We start from the raw sequence: 25,273 nt of genomic DNA on the forward strand, positions 1-25,273 counted from the left end.
CGATACCTGCATTCATGACAATAATGTATATGAATATAGTAATGTGAGAGAAATAGTGTGTGTGTGTGTGTGTGTGTGTGTGTGTGTGTGTGTGTGTGTGTGTGTGTCTGTGAGAGAGAGAGAGAGAGAGAGAGAGAAGGAAGAAATGAATGAATGAAGAGAGAGGGAGAGAGAGAGAGAGGGTGTCAATGAATACTTTACAGGATTCAGGACACAACTTTATCTGGGTCGTGTTTATCACCCTCAGTGACTGACAAAAAACGTACAGAGAGAAAACAATAGACACACACAGAGAGAGAAAGCAATAGACACAGAGAGAGAAAGCAACAGACACACAGAGAGAAAACAATAGACACAGAGAGAGAAAGCAATAGACACAGAGAGAGAAAACAATAGACACACAGAGAGAAAGCAATAGACACAGAGAGAGAGAAAGCAATAGACAGAGAAGAAAACAATAGACACGGAGAGAGAAAGCAATAGACAGAGAAGAAAGCAACAGACACAGAGAGAGAAAGCAATAGACAGAGAGAGAAAACAATAGACACAGAGAGAGAAAGCAATAGACAGAGAGAGAGAACAATAGACAGAGAGAAAGCAATACACAGAGAGAGAAAACAATAGACACAGAGAGAGAAAACAATAGACAGAGAGAGAAAGCAATAGACACACAGAGAGAAAGCAATAGACACACAGAGAGAAAGCAATAGACACACAGAGAAAGCAATAGACACAGAGAGAAAACAATAGACACAGAGAGAGAAAACAATAGACACAGAGAGAAAACAATAGACAGAGAGAGAGAAAACAATAGACACACAGAGAGAAAACAATAGACACAGAGAGAAAACAATAGACACACAGAGAGAAAACAATAGACAGAGAGAGAAAGCAATAGACACAGAGAGAGAAAACAATAGACACACAGAGAGAAAGGCTGTTCGGGCATCTTCTTCTCCTTCTCCTTGTTGTTGTTGTTGTTCTCATTGTTGTTGATGTTGTTGTTGTTGTTGTTCTTCTTCTTCTCATTGTTGTTGTTGCTGTTGTTGTTGTTGTTGTTGTTCTTCTTCTCCATTTTCCTTCATTCCGTCCTCTCCCCACCCTCCTTCTCACCCTCCTCCTCTCTTCCTCCTCCTCTTCTTCTTCTTTCCTTCCTTCCTTCCTTCCTTCCTCCCCTTTCCTTCCTTCTTTCCTTTCTGTTTTTCTGGCACCAAGGGAGAGGTTTGGGGAGGAAGGAGGTCGCACCAAGCGGGAAAGACTTGCAGATGAGTTACCAGTATTGATCTTAGGAACTTGGGGCAAGAGAGGGGTGTCCTCTGCTGTTGGTTATTCATGACTCCCTCTCTCTCTTCCTCTCTTTTGTCTTTCCTGTCACATCAGCTGGGAAAGACGTGTGAATAAATTCCAGTATTGATCTTTAGAACCTGGAACACGAAACAGGTATCTTCTGCTGATGGTTATTCATGATTTCCCGGGTACTCTTTTTCATTTTGTTTTTGTCTTCTCCGAAATGTGTACATGTATCCGCCTTTGTGTGTTCTGCGTTTGAATTTGTATTTGTGTATTTGTATTTCTTTTTATCACGACAGATATCTCTGTGTGAAATTCGGGCTGCTCTCCCCAGGGAGAGCACGTCGCTACACTACAGCGCCACCCATTTTTTTGTATTTTTTCCTGCGTGCGGTTTTATTTGCTTTTCCTATCGAAGTGGATTTTTCTACAGAATTTTGCCAGGAACAATCCTTTTGTTGCCGTGGGTTCTTTTACGTGCGCTAAGTGCATGTTGCAGACGGGACCTCGGTTTATCGTCTTATCCGAATGATTAGCGTCCAGACCACCACTCAAGGTCTACTGGAGGGGGAGAAAATATCGGCGGCTGAGCCGTGACTCAAACCTGCGCGCTCAGATTCTCTCGTTTCCAAGGCGGACGCGTTACCTCTAGGCCATCACTCCATTTACCTAGAGGATGCGCTACAAATGCCATTCATTGTACTTGTTGTTTGAATTAATGCCTCTGGTATACAGACGAAACGGGCTATTGACTTCTGAAGATGCACTTCGTGGTGTGTTAGTAATGATGTCATATTAATTCATGTTCATGTGATGATTCTATTTAATTTTTTCAGTATTTTTCGTTTGTTCTGTTCTGTTTTGGTTTGCTTTCGTTTTTCGAGAGAAGGAGACTATTGTTTATCTCTCTACATCGCAGACGTATAAAAATATTTATGATCCGTTCCATGGAATAAAAAGCACAGACACAAAACGTTGCTGACGAAAACACACTAAACACACAGACACACACACAGACACACACACACACAGAGACACACACGAACACACACACACATACACACACACACACACACACGCACACACAGACACACACACACACACACACGAACACACAGACGCACAGACACACACACACACACACGAACACACACACACACACACACACACACACACACACACACGAGCACACACACATACACACACACGAACACACACACACGAACACACACACACACACACACACACACAGGAACACATACACACACACACACACACACACACACACACACACACACACACACGAACACACACACACACGAACACACCCATACACACACGAACACACACACACACACACGAGCACACACACACACACACACACACACACACACACACACACACACACACACACACACACACGAGCACACACACACACAGACACACACACACACACACACACACACACACACACACACACACACGCACACACTAACACGAACACATTCTGCAGGCAACATAATAAAACATGCACACCTAAAAACAAACGACCTTTGTGTTGAATAGTTTCTTGGATATGGAAAGAGACGGTTTCCTCCTGCATGCTTCTTTTGAGGGAACAGCACAGACACAAAGACACAGGCACAGACACACACAGACGTACACACAGACGTACACACACACACACACACACATGCGTGAGTTTACGAGCTTTGCGGTGGTCTCGTGTGATGGTATTGCTATTATGTTTCGTAGTAATTTTTCGTGAAAGGTGCGCGCGCGCACGTGTGTTTGTGTGTGTGCACTCGCGCGCTCGTGCGTATATATGTATGTGTATGGTTGATGGAGAGAGAGAGAGAGAGAGAGAGAGAGAGAGAGAGAGAGCATGCGCGAGACACCCTTATTTTCAGTGATCATATTTTGTGATTGATTGCCATTTGCATAACAGCCCATGCGGGTAAACCGAATTCTTCTATTTCAAGGCAGTGAAGAGTTTGAAGTCTTGAGTCTTGAGGCACTGGCTGATTGGTTGATTGATTGAATGTTACAGGCCACCACCGACCTGTACAATAACTGCACCGCCAGTCATTCCGGTACATCCGCTGCCGCACCGGAAGCCGCTGGAGTTTTCGCCCTTGCTCTGGAGGCGAAGTAAGCAGATGTTTTCCGTCCGACCATTTTTGTGTTTGTTTGTTTGTCTGTCTGTGTTTGTTTGTTAGTGTCAACAAAATGTTTTTATTTATTTTGCGATTTTTCCTTCATTTCTGTAACTTGTCTCTGTTCCCGTCTTCAGTTTTTCTGTCTTATGTATGTTTCTCTGTTCTTATCTTCTTCTTCTTCTTCTTCTCTGACTGTCTCTCTCTCACTTTCTCTGTGAGGAGAAGGGGGAGAAAGCTGAGTGAGAGAGAGAGACAGAGAGAGAGAGAGACAGACAGACAGACAGACAGACCGACAGACAGACAGAGACAGTGACAGAGACAGAGAGATGAAAGACAAAAGCTAGAAGCTGTTGCTTACCAGTGCGAAATATGATGACTTTTATACCATACACGATGACTTCCATTTCTCTCTGTTATATATCAGAGCGCAGAGAGAGAGAGAGAGAGAGAGAGAGAGAGAGAGAGAGAGAGAGAGAGAGAGAGAGATTCAAAAACTTTATTACTCAAGGATAAAGATTTTAGGCATCGCCCAATCTTCAGATCTATCCTTGTGACAACAATAACAACATTAACGATAACGACACAACAATAATAATTTTGTTAACACTGCTACATCTACTGCTACTACAACGAACAATGATCACTATCATCATCACAGAGAGAGAGAGAGAGAGAGAGAGAGAGAGAGAGAGAGAATATGCCAGGAACACTTGACCTCTGCCAGTTTACATTATGCCTGCTGCCTGCGAATGTTTGATCTAAAAATTACCACCACCACCACCACCATACCACCACCACCACCAACAACAACAACATCACTACTACTACTACTACTGGCGTTGAATCTTTATCGTCATCGTTGCCACACCATCAGCTGCAACAGCAGCAGCTACTACTGCTACCTCTTCTACTGCCACTGAATCGTTTTCGTATCGTTACTACATCAACAACAACAACAACGACAACAACAATAAGCACAGCAACAACAACAACTACTACTACTCATGAAAAACGTTTCTTTTATTCCCCTCCTTTACCCCCTACCCACCCCTCAACCCGCGTCATCACACACACACACACACCAACCCACACCTCATCACACACACACACACACCAACCCACACCTCATCACACACACACACACACCAACCCACACCTCATCACACACACACACACACCAACCCACACCTCATCACACACACACACACACACACCAACCCACACCTCATCACACACACACACACACCAACCCACACCTCATCACACACACACACACCAACCCACACCTCATCACACACACACACACCAACCCACACCTCATCACACACACACACACACACCAACCCACACCTCATCACACACACACACACACACACACCAACCCACGTCATCACACACACACACACACCAACCCACGTCATCACACACACACACACCAACCCACACCTCATCACACACACACACACACACCAACCCACACCTCATCACACACACACACACACACACCAACCCACGTCATCACACACACACACACACACCAACCCACACCTCATCACACACACACACACACACCAACCCACGTCATCACACACACACCAACCCACACCTCATCACACACACACACACCAACCCACACCTCATCACACACACACACACACACCAACCCACACCTCATCACACACACACACACACACACACACACACACACACACACACACACACCAACCCACGTCATCACACACACACACACACCCACCACACACTCATCACACACACCAACCCACACCTCATCACACACACACACACACACCAACCCACACCTCATCACACACACACACACACCAACCCACCGTCATCATCACACACACACACACCAACCCACACCTCATCACCACACACACACACCCAACCCACGTCATCACACACACACCAACCCACACCTCATCACACAGACACACCAACCCACACCTCATCACACACACACCACCAACCCACACCTCATCACACACACACACCAACCCACACCTCATCACACACACACACCAACCCACACCTCATCACACACACACCACACACACAACCCACTCATCACACACACACACACCAGCCCACACCTCATCACACACACACCAACCCACACCTCATCACACACACACCAACCCACACCTCATCACACACACACCAACCCACACCTCATCACACACACACACACACCAACCCACACCTCATCACACACACACACACACACACACACACACCAACCCACGTCATCACACACACACACACACCAACCCACGTCATCACACACACACACACACCAACCCACAACTCATCACACACACACACACACCAACCCACACCTCATCACACACACACACACACACCAACCCACACCTCATCACACACACACACACACCAACCCACACCTCATCAAACACACACACACAATAACCCACATCTCATCACACACACACACACACACACACACACACACACACCAACCCACACCTCATCACACACACCCAACCCACCAACCCACACACCACACCCCAAAAAGAAAAGAAGAACGAAAACTAAAACACAACCCAAATCCCCAAGTTCAGCTCAGTTCATTTACTCAAGGAGGCGTCACTCCCTTCGGACAAATCCAGAATTACTCGCTACACCAAATCTGCTGATCAGATGCCTGACCTGCAGCGAAACTCGCTTAAAACGTACTACTGCTTCATGTGAGGCGCTTAGAGCCCATCTGTGGGGAGTTTGCGCCATATAAGTACAATATATTATTATTATCATTCTAACGGGCGCGACAGCCGAGTGGTTAAAGCGTTGGACTTTCAGTCTGATGGTACCGGTTTCGAATCTCGGTAACGGCGCCTGGTGGGTAAAGGGTGGAGATTTTTTCCGATCTCCCAGGTCAACATATGTGCAGACCTGCTAGTGCCTGAACCCCACTTCATGTGTATACGCAAGCAGAGATCAAATACGCACGTTAAAGATCCTGTAATCCATGTCAGCGTTCAGTGGGTGATGAAAACAAGAACATACCCAGCATGCACACTCCCGAAAACGGAGTATGGCTGCCTACATGGCGGGGGGGGTTAAAAACGGTCATACACGTAAAACATTCGTGTACATACGAGTGAACGTGGGAGTTGCAGCCCACGAACGAAGAAGAAGAAGAAGAAGAAGAAGAAGAAGCATTACCATATCATTACCATCAAAATGCCCCCCAAACAGCAAAAACCTGACATGGAGGGACGTGCAACACCTGACGGTCCTGACGTCCAAGCGGAACTCCCTATACGACTCCAACGGGGTGCACAAGTGGCAGCTGAACGGAGCACGCCTGGAGTTCAACCACCTCTTCGGCTTCGGCGTGCTGGATGCTGCGGCCATGGTGGACCTGGCCTCGCAGTGGAAGGGGCTGCCAGAGAGGTTCCACTGTACCGCGGGCAGCGTCACTGAGGAGAGGTGGGTTGTTGTGCTGTGGTGCTGTTGTGGTTGTTGGGGTGTGTTGTTGTTGGGGGATGTGTTGTTGTTGGGGTGTGTTGTGTTGATGTTGGGGTGTGTTGTTGTTGTTGTTGTTGGGGTGTGGTGTTGTGGGGGTGTGTTGATGTTGGAGTGTGTTGTTGGGGTGTGGTGTGTTGTTTTGTTGTTGGGGTGTGTTGTGTTGTTGTTGAGGTGTGTTGTTTATGGCGTGTGTTGTGTTGTTGTTGTTGTTTTGGTGTGTTGTTGTTGTTGGGGTGTGTTGTTGTTGGGATGTGTTGTTGTTGGTGTTGATGGGGTGTGTTGTTGTTGTTGGGGTGTGTTGTTGTTGGGTGTGTTGTTGTTGGTGTTGTTGTTGGGGTGTGTTGTTGTTGTTGGGGTGTGTTGTTGTTGGGGTGTGTTGTTGTTGGTGTTGATGGGGTGTGTTGTTGTTGTAGGGGTGTGTTGTTGTTGGTGTTGTTGGGGTGTGTTGTTGTTGGGATGTGTTGTTGTTGGGGTGTGTTGTTGTTTTGGTGTGTTGTTGTTGGGGTGTGTAAGGTTTTTGGGGTGTGTTGTTGTTGTGGTGGTGTGTTGTTGTTGGGGTGTGTTGTTGTTGGGGTGTGTTGTTCTTGTTGTGGTGTGTTGTTGTTGTTGGGGTGTGTTGTTCTTGTTGTGGTGTGTTGTTGTTTTGGTGTGTTGTTATCGGGGTGTGTTGTTGTTTTGGTGTGTTGTTGTTGGGGTGTGTTGTTGTTGTTGATGGGGTGTGTTGTGTTTTTGTTGGGGTGTGTATTGTTGGGGTGTATTGTTGTTGTTGTTGTTGGGGTGTGTTGTTGTTTGGGTGTACTGTTGTTGTTGTGGTGTGTTGTTGTTGGGATGTGTTGTTGTTGTTGGGGTGTGTTGTTATTGGGGTGTGTTGTTGTTGGGGTGTGTTGTTGTTGGGGTGGTGTGTTGGGTAATGACAGACAGAAAGACAGACAGATGCAGAACATAGAGACAGTGAGAGACAGAGAAAGAAAGATATACAGATACAAACATACAAAGACACATGCATATACAGATACAGACATAAGCACACACACAATAAGCCCCCCGCACCACACACACACGCACAGATACATACATACACTCACTCAGACAGACATACAGATACACATACACAAATATATATACAGACAGACAGACAGACAGACAGACAGACAGACACACACACACACACACACACACACACACACACAGAGGAGACAGAATCAACCTTAACATACCGCTACAAATCATTCCGAAGAATGAAGACCACCAGGCGGACTGATCTGCTGTTCACAAAACGAAACAGCTGCACAGCAAAGAGCAGGTGATGAAGCGCAGCGTTTATGGATTAGTCTGCACGCTGCGACACTCCCTTAGGGGTAACTGACACTATTATTCTTGACTTGTTTATCGGGATGATCATAATTGATGAGTTCACTTTCACGTTGTTCGGATTACTTTTACTGAGCGAGCACGTCTCTCGTCGTGTCAATCAGAGCCATATCTATTTCAGTCCGGCTTAGAGTTTCAGTTTCAGTTTCAGTAGCTCAAGGAGGCGTCACTGCGTTCGGACAAATCCATATACGCTACACCACATCTGCCAAGCAGATGCCTGACCAGCAGCGTAACCCAACGCGCTTAGTCAGGCCTTGAGAAAAAAAGGTGAATAAATAATAGATAAGCGTACATAAATAAATAAATAAATAAATAAATATATAAAAAGGGGTAGTAGTAATAATAATAATAAATAAATAAATAAATAAATAAGACAACAATGATGATAAATAAGCAAATAAATGTAAAACATGAAGACACACATTCACACATACACCCACACATGCATAACAGATATGCACCAAACATGCAGTTTCACAGATAAGAAAGCACAGTCAAATACACATAAACGTACATGAGCCCCACACACACACACGCACACACACACACACACACATTACCCTGCACCTCCTCTACCCCCCCTCCTCCGGCTTAGAACAGATATACAACTATCACGAATTGGAAGCAGTCAGAATGTCGGACAAAGGTCTGAAGTTGGATACGTGTGCACGGATGCGCGCACATTCACACCCATTCACCCACTCAACCACCCACAAACGCACACACCCAACAAACACACTTTTTCACCCACATCAATGTGACAGCCCATTTATGCATTTCACTGACCTGAACAGCAGACTAACTTGACCACAGATAGGGTCTACCAGCAAGAACCAACCACAAGCAACTGAAATATATATATATATATATATATATATATATATGCATACATATACATATGCATGTGTGGGTTCGTCCGTCGGGATCGACGAGGACCATCTAGTCATCCTGGGGTGGGTGGGTTGGGCTCTGTGGGTGCGCAGATGACTGGTCAGGCCAATTCGCGCCCGGAAGGTTCTGACGCAGTGTGGACAGGGGATGGTGGCGGCTGTCGGGGACTTGCTGGCCCTGCTTTTCCTGGCCTGTCTGCGTTGCTCTGCTGCAGCGATTTTGTTGGCCTCACAGGATTTGGCGCCTGTGTGGACAGCTGAACGCCACTTTGGTATGTCCATTGCATTCAGCTCCCATGTGTCGTGGCTTCAGAGAAGCTTTCAGTGTCTTTGAAGCGCTTCTTTTGGCCTCCATGGGAGCGCTTGCCATGTTGGAGTTCGCCGTACAGCAGTTTCTTGGGGAGCCGGTGGTCTGGCATGCGAACTACATGGCCTGCCCAGCGCAGCTGGGCCTGCATCAAGATGGTGTAGATGCTGGGCAAGTTTGCACGTGTGAGCACCTCTGTGTCAGGGATCTTCTCTTGCCACTTTATGCTGAGAAGTTTTCTGAGGCTGGTGGTGTGGAAGTGGTTCAGCTTTTTGGCGTGGTGTTTGTAGACCGTCCATGATTCACATCCATAGAGCAGTGTGGTGAGAACTATGGCCTTGCATACTTTGAGCTTCGTCTCCAGGGTGATGCCTCTCCTGTTCCAAACGTTTTTATGGAGTCTGCCGAAGGCAGCGCTGGCTTTGGCGAGTCTGGCATTTACCTCGTCGTCGATGACAACTGTGCGAGAGAGTGTACTGCCCAGGTATGTGAACTTGTCCACCGCGTTCAGTCGTTGCCCGTTGATGAAGATGTTTGGTTCAACGTAAGGCTTTCCTGGAGCTGGCTGGTGCATCACACTAGTCTTCTTTGTGCTGATTGTGAGGCCAAAGGTTTCACAGGCAGCAGAGAACTTGTCGACGCTGTGTTGCATGTCAGCTTCGGAGGCAGCGTTGAGAGCGCAGTCATCAGCAAACAGGAAGTCGTTGACGGTGTCTGTCCTCACCTTGGTTTTTGCTTGAAGCCTCCTGAGGTTGAAGTGTGCGCCATCTGTGCGGTACCTGATGCCAATGCCTAAGTCAGCGTCTCTGTATGCATACATACAGTTTTCATTAGCAAAAAATTCTTTATATAATCATTTATTAAATCTAGCATTCAACTAAGATTTATTCTGTTTGTCTCTTTTCCTGTTTGAAAAAAAAATCTGTTTCTCAGCAAAGCAGTCAATTCATGACTGGTTTACCAGTCAGTTCTGAACATCGGCTGAAGTCAACCTTAAATGATGTCAAAAGGTCAATCTAAACAACATTGATTTAAAAAAAACAGTTATCCAATGTCTCGCCCAGTCCACGTAAAATCTAAATCAAGTAAAATATATTGAAGAGCGTGAGAAAGATGACATGCATTGCTTCAAAAAAATCTACAAAAAGGAGAGAGAAATTGTTTTTTTAGTCGTCATATTACACAAATTTGCAAGCTAAGGACAAAGTGAGCACAAACACAACCTGACCGGGGGTGTTATTTTCACCGGGGCACAAATGACTGCCGGGCGGTGCAGACCTTTGGAAGAACGAATGGAGCGACGGTGTCTCCCTTCTAAAGAGATGCCTCCAGGGACAAACGAAGAGAAGACATTATTCAGACACAGCACTAAGGACCGAGTTTAGATTCGGAAAAAAAAGTGTGTGTGTGTGTGTGTGTGTGCGTGCGTGTGTGTTTGTGTGTGCAAACGCGCGCACATGCGTGCATGCGTGTGCGAGAAAACATAAACTTTCCGCTGCATTATTGGTAATAACACACACACACACACACATACACAGACACGCACACACACACGCGCGTATATACACACACAAACAAACACACACACACACGCACACACACACACACACACACAAGTAACGTCTTTGAAATGTTGGACAATAAAATCGGAAACGTGGTCTGATCTGTTTCAGCGAGTTTTCTTTCGGTCAAACCATCCGCATGTCCATCCACTCGGACGGCTGCACGGGAACAAAGAATGAGGTCAACTACCTGGAGCACGTGCAGGCTTACGTCACGCTGCGTGCGTCATACCGTGGCTGCGTCACCATCTACCTGACTTCACCAATGAACACCACGTCAGTTGTTTTTTTTTTTTTTTATATCAATGAATTAATCAATCTTTTATTTATCAGTTTATGTCTTGATTTTGTTTGTTTGTTGGTGTGTATTTCTTTTTTTTTCTCTCCCTTTTTGATTGGTTGTTTGTATATTTCCTTTCATTTTGTTACCGATGTAATGTGATGGTTATTGTGAAAATAGGAAAAGGTGGAATTGTTTTTATTTGATGGATTATTTGTCAGTGTGTGTGTATGTGTGTGTGTGAGTGTGTGTGTGTGTGTCTGTGTGTGCAGCCCTTGCTGCATGCATTGTCACCCCTCTGCATACATTGTCGCCGGCGACATTTTGTGCATGCCTTACTGCATGTATTGTCGCCCTTCTGCAATATATGCCACTACCAAAAAAAGAACTGCATAGTCGGAGTGAATTTGGCCTAGTGTAGTGTTGATGTTCTTATCACAGTTTTGTGTTGTTGTTAATGTTAATGTCTGTCTGTTGTTGTGTGCGTGTGTTTGCGTGCGCACGCGCGTGTGATACTATTTTGTGCTTGTTTGTGTGAGTGATGCGTGCGCGTGTATTTCGTATGTGTGTTTGGGGATACATTCGTGTTTGTGCAAAAAGTGGTATATGGTGGAAAGGTGGGGGTATACTGTAGGCGGGTGTATTTGGCGTGTGTGTGTGTGTGTGTGTGTGTGCGTGTGTGTGTGTGTGCGCGTGCGCGCGACCACGTAACAGCCTGTTTTTTACTTTCTCTTATCTGTGTGTGTGTGTGTGCGCGCGCGCGCGCGTGTGTGTGTGTATGTGCGACCACGTAACAGCTTGTTTATGACTTTCTCTTATCTCCCTGTGCGTGTATTTGTATTTCTTTTTTTTCACAACAGATTTCTCTGTGTGAAATTCGGGCTGCTCTCCCCAGGGAGAGCGCGTCGCTATACTACAGCGCCACCCTTTTTTTTTTCCTGCGTGCACTTTTATTTGTTTTTCCTATCGAAGTGGATTTTCCTACAGAATTTTGCCAGGAACAACCCCTTTGTTGCCGTGGGTTCTTTTACGTGCGCTAAGTGCATGCTGCGCGCACGCACACGCACACAGTATGTGCAATGTTCTTCCTTCAGTGTGTGTCACCCATTGACATATATATGTGTATATATCTCGCAAACCTCATCCGCGCCATACAGAACCTCTACGAGAATGCCAGCAGTGCAGTTTACCTCAACGGGGACATTGGAGACTGGTTCCGAACCACAGTTGGAGTGAGACAAGGATGTTTGCTCTCGCCGACACTCTTCAATGTTTTCCTTGAAAGAATTATGACAGATGCACTTGAAGACCACCAAGGAACAGTCAGCATTGGTGGCAGAACAATCACAAACCTGCGTTTTGCTGATGATATAGACGGACTCGCAGGCTCAGAACAAGAACTGGAGAACCTGGTCAGGCAACTAGAGAGATCCGCCACAGCTTACGGCATGGAAATCAGTGCAAACAAAACAAAACTGATGACAAACAATGACAATGGCATCCAAACTGACATCACTGCCAACGGAGAAAAGCTTGAAACCGTGAAGAATTTCAAATACCTTGGAGCAATAGTTTCAGATGAGGGGTCCAAGCCTGAAGTATTAGCCAGAATTGCAATGACAGCTGCAACACTAGCCAAGCTGAACACCATTTGGAAGGACAAGGCAGTCAAGCTCAGCTCAAAGATAAGACTCATGCGTTCTCTTATCTACTCAGTTCTCCTGTATGCTTGTGAAACATGGACCCTTACTGCAGAATTGGAGAAGAGGATTCAGGCCTCAGAAATGAGATGCTTCAGAAGACTGCTTGGCATCTCTTATAAAGACCACATAACCAATGAGGAAGTCAAAAACAGAATAAGGCAAGCCATTGGTCCCTATGAAGACCTTCTCACCACCATCAAGAGGCGCAAATTAAAATGGTTCGGCCACGTAACAAGAGGAGAGGGGCTTGCCAAGACAGTGCTCCAGGGAACAGTCAGAGGAGGAAGGAAGAGAGGAAGACAGAAGAAGAGATGGGAAGACAACATCACAGAATGGACAGGACTGAAGCTGAGCGAGGCGGTCAAATGTGCGAAAGACAGGGATGGATGGAGAGGACTGGCTGACAGGTCATCTGTAGCGCCCCAACGGCAACCGCCATGGGGCAGCTGATGATGCTGATGATGATGATATCTCGGTGGTGTCACCAGTCTTGTAGGTCTACACCAAACAGGACTTCTATCCACAAATGTCTAATTGAAGATGGTTTTATGACTGTCTTTGATGACATGTGGTGTCAACGATATCGCTACCGCTTGCTTGCAGGTGTTACACAGAACAAGGTCATAGGTCGTTGTACGGCAGGGCAATCAAACCTCTTTGTAGTTCTCACTCACACCGCGCCGAACAAACGAACAGCACTTTCCTGTTCATCCAGCCCCATCACTGTTCGTTCGCCCAACACACACACATACGCGAGCGCACACGCACATTTATACGAGTACACACACACACACTCATGTAAACACACACACACACATACTCTCTCTCTCTCTCTCTCTCTCACAGACACACAGACGCACACACACATGCGCGCGCGCGCGCGCACACACACACACACACACCACACACTGACAAACATACACACACACACATACACACGAATTTACACTGATGAAATAAAAAAAGAAATTCACCTTTATATTAATGAAACAAAGAGAAAGAGAAGGAAACGGGAGCGAGATACAAACAGAAAATCAGAAACAAAGAGACAGGGAAGAAAGGGGGTGAACTGCGCAATAAGAGTGGAGTGATGGCTTACAGGTAACGCGTCCGCCTAGGAAGTAAGAGAATCTGAGCGCGCTGGTTCGAATACAGTAGTCTGTTGTACTGTACTCTGCTGTAATGTATTGTTTTGTATTGTACTGCATTTTACCATATTGTATTATATTGCATTGTACTGTACTGTACTATACTGTACTGTATTGTGCTGTACTGTATTGTATTGCATCGTACTGTAGCCTACTGTATTGTACTGTACTGTACTGTGCCGTACTGTGCACCAGGTCCATGATCCTCAGCCAGCGACCCAACGACGACGACAACAAGAACGGCTTCACCCGCTGGCCCTTCATGACCACCCACACGTGGGCCGAGGTGTCCCAGGGCCTGTGGACGCTGGAGGTGGTTCTCGAGCCCCTGGTGGGCGGGGGTCTGAAGGGCAACAGCCAGGAGTCCGGGGTCTTCAAGGAGTGGACCCTGGTGCTGCACGGCACCAAGACCCCGCCCTACGCTCACCAGCCCCTCACTCAACAAGGCACCCAGGAGAAACTGGAGATGGTCCGTCGTGCTCACGAGAGCGGCGTCGTCATGGTGTAGAGAGACAGAGAAGGAGGGAGGAGACAGGGAGGGGGTGTTTTGGTTGGTGAGTGGTGTCGGTGGTGGGTGTGGGGGTGAGGTGGTGGTGGCTTAGAAAGGAAAGGGGGGAGGAGTGGGGAGTAAGATGAAAAAGGGTGAGCAAGGGATTTTTTTTGTGTGGTTTGTTTCCAAAGAAAAGGTGACTGTTCAAGTAAGTTCGAATTAAGTTAGGATGATGCGCTGCGCTCATGAGAGCGGCGTCTTACTGGTATTACGAGAGAGAGGAGGGAGGGGGGGTGGGGTGGGGGGTTGTTTGGTTGGTGAGCAGTGGTGAGTGGTGGTGAGTAGTGGTGAGTGGTGTTGGTGGATGTCGGGGTGAAGAAGCGGAAGAAAGAGAAAAAGGGGGTGGAGAAGGTGGTGTAGGGGGAAGGGTGACAAGAGGAGATTGTGTTGAGATTTCTTTTTTAAAGCAAAAACAGAATGAAGAATTCAGTTATAAATTTAGGATATTCTCCACAGGCCTGATCAGTGTGTCGGGATTATGCAGAGGTCAGACGGATGTCGGGTTTTTTTTTGTGTTTTTTGTACAGCAGATAATTATAGTGTTCGTATATAGACCTGTCCGCGCGCTCTGACACATCCTTGAAACTGAAACTTGAAGATCATCCTCAGCGTGTAAGGAAGGCGGTAAAGAGGAGAGGGGGGAGAGGGAGGTGAGGAGAGGGAGGAGAGGGAGGGCTGTGGAAAAGGAGAAACAAGAAGCTGAGAGGAGAGAAAATATAATGAGGGGACCACTTGGAAACTTGAAGGTCAGTGAGTAAGACAAGTGAGTCTGAGAGCTGTTAATTGATCAGATGATATCTTGAGGAAGGTAAGAAAGTTTGAACAATCATGAATCTATTGTTTTTCACAGTTTCATTGAGGTGTTGGGGAATGGGATTTAACTGGGACTAGAACATCAAATAAAGAAAACAAATTGATAAGCAAATAAACAAAAGAAAGACTAAGGTATAGAGGAGAATTATGAAAACAAAAAAAGGTATAGTCAAAGGAGGAAGTTCATCTAATTCTCAGAAAGAGGAACAGAGGAACGACCTGGGTAATAAATGTTCATTCCTTTAAACGGAAGAGATGACCAAACTTACCTGATTCCTTATGCAGAGTGCAACCCATTTTTTGTCCAGAACATGTTAGCTGACATGGAACCACTAAGCAGACCTCACAGAAACAATATCGATCAATAATTCTACTTCTACATATGTTTTCATTTGATTAATTAACGAACGTGTCAAGTGACCAAGTTTCAAGTGATCCATTGGCGATTCCTAATGTTTCAAGTGATCAAGTCTCAGTTGATCCATTGGTTGCAATATCATGCGTTTCAAGTGATCCGTCGGTCCAGCGTTTCAAGTGATCGAGTTTGAATCGACCCACTGGTAATACCCTTCTTATATGTGATATTGTTGAAAGAGAACTCTTGTTCTTCGATTGTTAGTTCCAGTCTTAACCACTGTCTTCTTCAAGGCTGTTTTCGTTTGCACATAAGCATGTTCTTGCTGTACAAAGGAGACTGTGAAATTGAAAAAAAGAAAAAAGAACAAAGAAAGACCAACTGTGCAGAATTAGTATGCCCATTCACTGTTTGTGTTCTTCTTTATCATTTACTGAAATTGGTTCTGCTATTGAAGAACCATATGCTCGGGAGCAGTTTTGCACAGTTAGAGTAAAGAAACCGACATAATTTGTTGAAAATATTTAGCACGCTGTAAGATCCTCATCAAAGTTTAAAGTGATCTAAATGACGATGCATTGGTTCCTTGGATTAACATGGTTCATTGCCTGTACTTTTAGAGTATTTGAAAAATAGCCCAGGAAAATGTTCTGTCTTCTCCTGAGTTTGCAGAATACAGGATTTTTTTTTTTTTTTAAAGAAGGAAATGGAATGACATTTTCGTGTTTCAGTTTTAGAATGGCTACCAACTGTGCATATGTCTTTCTTTTCGAGGGGGTGGGGGGGCGGGGGGTTGCAGGTAGGGGGTTGGACGGTGGTATGGGGGCTTGAATTGTAAGAACAGATTTTAGTCATGTAAACGGTGTTGATGGTATTTATGATTTCGTTTGATTTAATTTTTTTTTTAAATCTTGATCACCACACAAGCATTGTCTACTGTTCTTAGTTATAACCAACACATTGCTTACTGGTCTTGTCTGGCTTGGGTTTAACGAACATTGTCTTTTTCACGTACGTGACGTGCTTTTTTGTTGCTGTTTGTGACATTTCAGAGCAACTCTTGTCCACCTGAGTTTTCATGAAGCAAGCGTTTTCTCACGCCTCTGCCCCCACATCTGCATGTGGTCCTACACTGTGTGTGTGCGTGCGTCTCCTCCACAGCAGTTAACTGCCAGCCACACCCAGTGCTTTGAGTGCTGTTACAGTTCTACGCCTTCCTGCTATCTTTTGATTGAGACTCGCTGAAATTCAGCGTCACTCGCACGTCTCCACTGAGCACCCTGTAGGTTTTGCGTCACTGCTAACACGCTGTTTTGAGTGTCACTGCAGCATAGCGTCATCTGAACAGTTTTGTTGTTGCAGCTTAGACGTCCACAGGACAAGTGTTTAGCTGTCTTTGCAGCATGGCGTTATTTCACACACAGGGTTACTGAGTGTCGCCGAAGTTTGACGTCATTCAAGCACAAGGTTAGAGTGTCACTGCTGGAGGTCTGGCTTTGTCATGCACAATATCACTGTCCGTGCAGTTAAGCGTGACTCAAGACTTCTCTGTGACGACGTAGAGTGGACTGCAGTTAAAAGTAAATAAATAAATAAATAAATATAAGAACCTTTTTCAAATAAAGATTTGAAGGTTACATGTGTTCTTGGTCATGGTTATTGTCTGTCATATTGTTTCTTTCTTTCTGTCTGTCCTTTCTTTCTTTCCTTCTTTCTTTCTGTTTGTCTTTCTTCCTTTCATTCATTCATTCATTCATTTTCGTATTGTCATAACAATTACTGTCATTTTTGTCTTTTAATTTATTCCTCACGTTTTTTCTTCCTTACTATTCCCAATCTTGTTCTTCTGAATTTCCCTCTCGTTCCTCTCTTTCCTCCTCGTTTTCCTTCTTTTCTATTTTTGCATAATAATAATTCATCTCCCACAGAATATTGTTCAGTTGTATCAATAGGAAAAACGAATTGCTACGTTAAGATTCGAAACCAGACATGCTGGCATTCATAGAAATATTATCCAAAACAGTATCAAAAGAAGAAATTAATCTATCTGAATATCAGATTCCTGGATATGATTTATTTGTTGATACAAAACCTCTGAGACAGGTGTTTGTAAATCAAGATCAAAGGCAGAGGATTGTGGTGAATTAAATCACTCAAACTTTGATGACAGTGTCTAGTGCAGTTTTAGACGAAGTGGTAATGAAAAGGTCTTGTTAGGGTGTATTTACAGTAGCCCAAACACTACAGATGTTAATACACAGAAACTTTATCAGTTAGTCAAATCAGAGACATTAAACAAATCTTATAAGGTGTGTATGATGGGTGATTTTAATTTTCCTACAATAACACGGGATGGAAATTGGACTTGACAAAAGATAACGATATCATTGAAGTTTTACAGGAAGTTTTCTTGATACAGAAGGTAACGAATTCAATAAGAAGAATGGAAAGTCAAATATATTAGACTTGGTCCTAGTGGGAGAGGAAAACCTGATGTCTGACGTTCAGCACCTAGGTCCTCATGAAAAAAGTGATCATGACACCTTGTACTTATATGTTCCCAAACTCAGCACTGGAACTACCTGGCATTAGAAAGTATGATCTTAAGAAAGGCAACTATGAGGTAATGAGAGAAGAAACAGTGTTGACAGATTGATCAACTATAATTTTTCAGGATATAGATAACGAGCAATCTACAAAATTAATGGACAAACATATGCCACTAATCAAGAGCAAAGTCAAATATGTCCAAAAGCACTGGAAGCTACAAAGAAAAAGTACAACTCATTAAAAAAAATTCTTGACAAATAAATCTGGAAGAGACTAGCAGAAATGCATTGAAGAAAGAAACAAAAGCAAAGTTAAAACAAAAAAAGCAAAGAAGAATTATGAGAAACAAATAGTGATTGACTGTAGAACAAAACCAAAATACTTTTGGGAGTATGTGCAAGACAAGATGAAAGTAAATACAGGAATTGGTTCATTAAGAAAAGAAAATGGTGAAATGGCAACAACAGATTATGATCAAACTGAAACACTTAATAAATTCTTTTCTAGTGTCTTTGCCAGAGTAAATGACTTAAACTTACCTATATTAGAGAAAGGTTCAAATTGAAATAATCAGTATTTAAGTGAAGTTACCATAAATCCAGAAATAGTTGTGTTTTTTTTTAATTTTGTTTTTTTTTAAAGAGTTAAAAGCGCTGGACTCATTAAAAGCCCAATGACCTGACCAGGTACTAGCAAAGGTACTACAAGGCTGAGGTGATAGCATTTTTTTTTTCAGAAGGAATCCAAAATGGATCATGCAAATCGTAGACCAGTAAGTTTAGCATGCATAACAGGTAATGTTGTTGAATCTATAATTCGGGATGGCACTGTTAAGCACTTTCAGAACAATGACAAACTCTGAATGTCAACATGGATTCAGAAGAAAATGATCATGTGTAACACAATTATTAGAAGTAATGGAAGATTTTACAGCTAAGTTAGCTAATGGAAACAAATTAAATGTAATATATCTAGATTATAAGAAGGTATTTGATGCAGTTCCTCATAAAAGATTCCTGATAAAGCTAGACACATATAGGATATACGGTAAACTCCTCGACTGGATTAAAAAAAAAAAAAAATCTATTTACCAGATAGAATACAAAGAGTAAGACTTGGGAACTCATGCTCACAAGTAGCTGATGTTTTTAAGTGGTATCCCACAAGGTAGTATACTAGTTCCTAATCTTTTAACAACATTTATTAATGATCTACCAGAAAATGTGAAAAGTACATGTAAAATATTTCCAGATGATACAAAACTTTACAATACCTCCGGTAATAGTGGGAAAATACAAAGGGACTTTACAGGAATGGACAGAAATTTGGGATCTTTAATGCTTAAAAATGTAAAGTCTTACATATTGGAAGAAAAAATCCCAAACATGAATATGCAATAAAACTTAACAATGGTATAAATCCTATTACTGTTTGTAGGAAAGAAAAAGATCTGGGATTTACTTTTAATGAAACCTTATCCTTTGATCCACACATACAGACAGCTATTGCCAAAGTAAACCAAATAATAGGTATTCTGAAAAGGTTCTTTGATTATATTGATAATGATGTTTTTTTCAAAATTGTACAAAGCACTGGTTTGGCCACATACAGAGTATGGAAATACAGTATGGTACCCATACCTTGAGAGACAATCTGTTGCTTCAGAAAAAGTTAAAAGGAGAGCCACCAAATATGTGCAGAGATATGACATACTCAGAATGGTTAAGCTATCTGCAATTGCCATCATTGAATGGAAGGAGATTAAGAGGAGATTTAATCCAACCAAAAAAATATTGAATAACAGACAAATATCAATGCAGACAAGATGTTAAGAATTCTTATGATCAAACAAGGAATACTGAGCCCAAACTTTATTTTAGATTATAATACTAACATCTGCAAGTTCTTTTTTTTTTATCGAGTGATCATGCACTGGAACAGCCTGATTACTAACACTAAAACTGCACAAAGTTGTAACAAGTTAAAAAAAAAAAAAAAGAAAAAAAAAAGAAAAGAAAACTGGCAGACAGTGATATGAAAATGCAACATACTTTACAAGATTTGGATGAATGGGATTTATTTTCATTGACAATGTGTGGAAATTAGAGTGGCCATGTAAACCAAAGCAATAAGAATATGTAACAAGAATGGACATAAAAAGACTGAGAGGTCCAAAAATTATCTACGATGACTACTGCTACTATTACCACAATGCACTTCAGAAACACGGAATCATTTTTACCAACATGTTGCTTACATGGATAGAACTGACTGACAACTGCATTTAGGTGCTCATCATTTGTTTCCTGTGTCAAGTCAACCAGGCTTAAATCATGTGCATGCACACAAGACACGTCTGTATAAGAGTGACGTTTACAATGCTGCACACGGGACCTGGGTTTATCATCTAATAACGGGGTCCAGACCACCACTCAAGGTGAAGTGGACTGGGAGACAACTGTGGTGAGTGTGGGATCAAAGTCAGTGCCTTCTCACCTTCTGGGTCCCAGGTTCGCTCCACAAAAGTGACAGGCTGGCCAGTGATGTTGGGGAAGGTGCCCATGGAGCCAACGGTGATGCCAAGACGGGCGAAGTAATGAGGTCCCGGTTCCACGTGTGTGGGAGGCACGATGAGGACAGCATCAGGAGGCAGGCTCAGTTCCCTCAGGGCCTGGCTGTTGTCGTTCTCCACCACTGTGTGTGTGTGTGTGTGTGTGTGAACAGTCACGTGAGAATCACGGGTGAAGAATCTGAATCTTGACACTGGCTAGCTAAGACGAAGGTGTGATCTTCGTTTTGTGACATCTGAATGCACGAGAAACACGTGTATGGTGCCGTTCTCCTAGAACTGCTGCTATCTTATCTTGCAGACAGAAATAACAACGGCTCCCCGCTCAGCCCTCAGCTGAGTGACGTAAAGTGCCGATGCAAAAGTCTTTGTCGTCAGCACTTGTTTAAAACATTCCATGGAGGAGATAGTTCAGATTCTCAGCCGTTACACTGCGCGACGAGATCTATTTAAGTGAAGATGAGTGTGAAGTAAATTTCGGCGTTCTGCACTCGGGCAGGAAAGTTCAGATGAATTCAGGCCCTGATGGAAAATGAAATGAGATAAAATGGAGTAAAATATACTTAGATAAATAAACAGATAAGTAAATGAATTAACTAATTTCCCGTCCAGTGACACAGTACCATCTGGATGTAGGCAGTGCCACCTGGGGAGTGCTCATTTTCTTTTGGAAGTCTTGACTCGGGTTCTATTAAACAAAAAAATGAAATCATTTCATCTGTTTCGCTGCGTTTATATTAACTTTGATGACAAAAAAGATGTGCCGGTCAGTTCTGCATTGATTCCTCATTAATAATACATACCATTCGTACAATTCAAGATTTTATCAAGGTTAACAGCAATGTTCGAGGTTAATGGCACCACATGTGGTTTGTCTCAGGAAAGCTGGTTGATGGTATCCATCGCCCCACTCCCAGCCCCAACTTACTCCCACTGTACACACATCCACCCTAACATTCCCTTCCAACCAAACTCACCTCAAAACAGTAGATGACGTTCAAATTCACAAATGATATTCCTGGCAGACACTGTGAATTTGAATTAGGGATATTTCTTGGGGCATCCTTCATCAGATAGGACAGCAGGCATTGTGCCGTCAGCTGGTAACTTGTTTTTGGCGATCAACATTACGATTCTTAGCGTCAGCTATGGCCACCAGAGTGATGGAGACGAGCAGAAGCAGAAAAGGGAACATGGCTGACCGTCACAGTGTATCTGACTGATGTGAAGAATGACAATGGAAAAGGACTGGTTTTATATAGACAGTGTGTGCAGTGGCGGTGCTGAGGCGGAAAAGGATGAGAGAGAGAGAGTGCGTGATTGTGTGTGTGTGTGTGTATGTGTGTGTTTGTGTGTGTGTGTGTGTGTCCGTACATGCATGCATGCATGCATGCATGCTAGCGCGCACGTGTGTGTGTGTGTGTGTGTGTGTGTGTGTTTACAAGGCACCGTTGCATGCCATTGATTATTTGCTGGAACCAGCAACCTCACACACTCACACACACACACACACATTGGAAACAACTACACACACACACACACACACACACGTAAACATACAATCATAGACACACATACAAACACACACACACACACACACACGTGCGCACGCACGCATGGACGCCACACGCGCACGAACAGCTGAGTGTTGACGTTAACATCTGACACATATGACGTGTGCAATACAATGCACATGCTTGGGTGACCTGGCTGGCAGATACAATTATGGTTAACCATTGGGAGGACAGCTTGTTTTACAGGTGACATTTTCATGGCGGGAGTGGCGCTCTCTGACGTGTCAGCTTCTGCTGCCCTCGGGTCCCTCCCATCACTGACATGACTTGCTATATTCTATTGTGCAAAAGAGCTGATAAAGGGAGTTAAATATGCAGAAGAAACAAAAGTAAAATTTGATATCAAACAAAATATAACTGCATCCATTTGATCAGGATATGTCGGGCTCAAGTTTGATGTACTTCTCAAGATATTGGACGAGTCATACCTTCGATTTGTTTATTATCTATTTATTAAAACAAATAAACAAAGAAAACCAAAAAAACAACTATACCAAGCATTTCTTTTCTGGATTGAACGACAGTGAGTGCTGTTAAGCCCCATAAACAGAAGTCTGTGTATCAGTGATGCAAAACGGATGCTTCACATTACAGTGCATTAAAGTACTTTACATAACAGATTTGATACAAAACAAAACGCGACAAGTAAACAAGCCCAGATTGTTTATTCCATTCTTCTCTGTTCTTAACAAAGTGTGGCTTCAGCTGAATTGGAAATCGATTCTGTCACCAACACATCCAAACAGAGAACACTTACGAAGATTTGGGCCAAACAGTTTGTTAAGCACATATGAAGACAATCTCTTTTGGGAAGACATATTTCAAGTATGAATTATCCTTTGACAAAGTTTAACCCACAAATCCAGAGGAACCATTGGCAGAAGTATTGTTTTTGTAATGAAAAAACAACAACAACCCCGTAATATAGATAACATTTCACTGGGGGAAAATGAATGGATACATTAGAATGCTTGCTTTACTGCAGACATGTGCAAGGAAGATGGAAGCTATTTGACGCACACTGATTTCATTGATAAACACAACATAAGAACTCATTTTCCAATTTATGCATCAGTAATTAAAAGGATAAAAAAACTTCGCTGGATTAATACATATACATTTAAGAACAATTGTAAATCAGATTATGCTAGAGTATTACAGCTGCTACAGTCCGTAAAGAAAGGATCAACCTTGTACTATGATATTCTTGTAAAGGATAATGAGAACCTAAAATTTTGCACCAAATGGAATGACAAAGTAAATACAGAAATTAACTGGATAAAGACTTTAACAATGATTCAAAATATTCAGGAAACAGAACAGAAATGGTTTCAGATAAGAGTAATATATAAAGTACTAGCTACAAATGTTGCCCTGTCGCATATAGGAGTCAAACCTGATCACAGATGCTCTTTTTGACACAATGAGAAGGACACTAAAGAACATATATTCTGGAGATGTACACATGTAATAGTCTTTTGTTAGCATTTGGAACAAGCGCTTAATGCCAAATGCAAAGTCATATCATGTCTGTTTTTAATGCCAAATGCAAAGTCATATCATGTCTGTTTTTAACAAGATAATTGTAATTGTATGAAACGATACCCATTTTCAATTTGATAGAATATCAGACTTAATTTTGGTCCTTGCAAAATTCTATATTCATCAGTCGAAAATGAGAGAAGAGATACCTCAATTCAATGTATTTAGTAAATTACAGAAACCTCCCCTGATCTGCTGAATTTCACAAACACTTGCGTCACTACAAGGAAATATCTGAAAGTGGAAAAAATCAAAAACAAACCATACTGCTATCATAAATCGAAAAAAAAAAAAGAAAAAAGAAGAAGAAAAAACAACAAACAAAAAAAACTCAAACCAAACCCGACCAAATAATGGAGGGTAAAAAGGATTAATATTGTTTATGATGGATGTGTGCACTTATATGTGTATGTATATGTGAGAATACAAAATTATCAATGTGTATGTATGTCCATAGGTATGTCTGTGTATGTATATGTAAGTGTGTTCATATGCATGCATTATATATGTGTGTGTATGTGTGTGTGTGTGTGTGTGTGTGTGTGTGTGTGGTGTGTGTGTGTAAATATATATATATATATATATATATATATATATATATATGTCCTGTTTTGATATATTTATATATCTACACACACACACACACACACACACACACACACACACATATATATATATATATATATATATATATATATATATATATATAAATGAGAGAGAGAGAGACTGAGAGTGAGACTGAGGTGATTTATTCACTCAAGGCCATAGCATCATATGAATGAAGGACGATAATACAGTATACAGATGTCACCATACTATCAGTAAACATTCACCATTTTCACAATTAGTTAAAGAAATTATGATAATACCGTTTTTCTTAACTTAAAAGCTTTGTGTAAATACAGTGCGAGATTACGTATGACACCATCATCAGATGCCATCAATAAACATAATTTAAACAAACATGGACGTTCATAATATTTCTTTGGAATAAATCTTACGCGAAATCCATGCAACACAGGATACATCAAAACAAAATGCACTTCACCTTCATTTGACAGCTTGCACAAAGGACACAACTTCTCTGTGTCATC

At 42.9% G+C, this 25,273-nt stretch overlaps 1 protein-coding gene across 1 annotated transcript in view; it reads left to right on the plus strand.

Annotated features, from left to right (window-relative positions):
* Nucleotides 1-17,581, plus strand: part of LOC143296033 (neuroendocrine convertase 2-like) — a 148,318-nt gene extending 130,737 nt beyond the window's left edge. Inside the window, exons 10-14 of the mRNA XM_076607778.1 lie at nucleotides 3,341-3,441; nucleotides 6,690-6,923; nucleotides 11,207-11,371; nucleotides 14,422-14,780; nucleotides 16,997-17,581. Coding sequence (XP_076463893.1) covers nucleotides 3,341-3,441; nucleotides 6,690-6,923; nucleotides 11,207-11,371; nucleotides 14,422-14,734 — 813 coding nt within the window. The 3' untranslated portion in view covers nucleotides 14,735-14,780; nucleotides 16,997-17,581. The remainder of the gene's footprint in view (nucleotides 1-3,340; nucleotides 3,442-6,689; nucleotides 6,924-11,206; nucleotides 11,372-14,421; nucleotides 14,781-16,996) is intronic.
* The last annotated feature ends 7,692 nt before the right edge of the window (nucleotides 17,582-25,273 follow it).

The sequence above is a fragment of the Babylonia areolata genome, chromosome 21 (assembly GCF_041734735.1).
Source record: "Babylonia areolata isolate BAREFJ2019XMU chromosome 21, ASM4173473v1, whole genome shotgun sequence".
NCBI classification, from domain to species: Eukaryota; Metazoa; Mollusca; class Gastropoda; order Neogastropoda; family Buccinidae; genus Babylonia; species Babylonia areolata.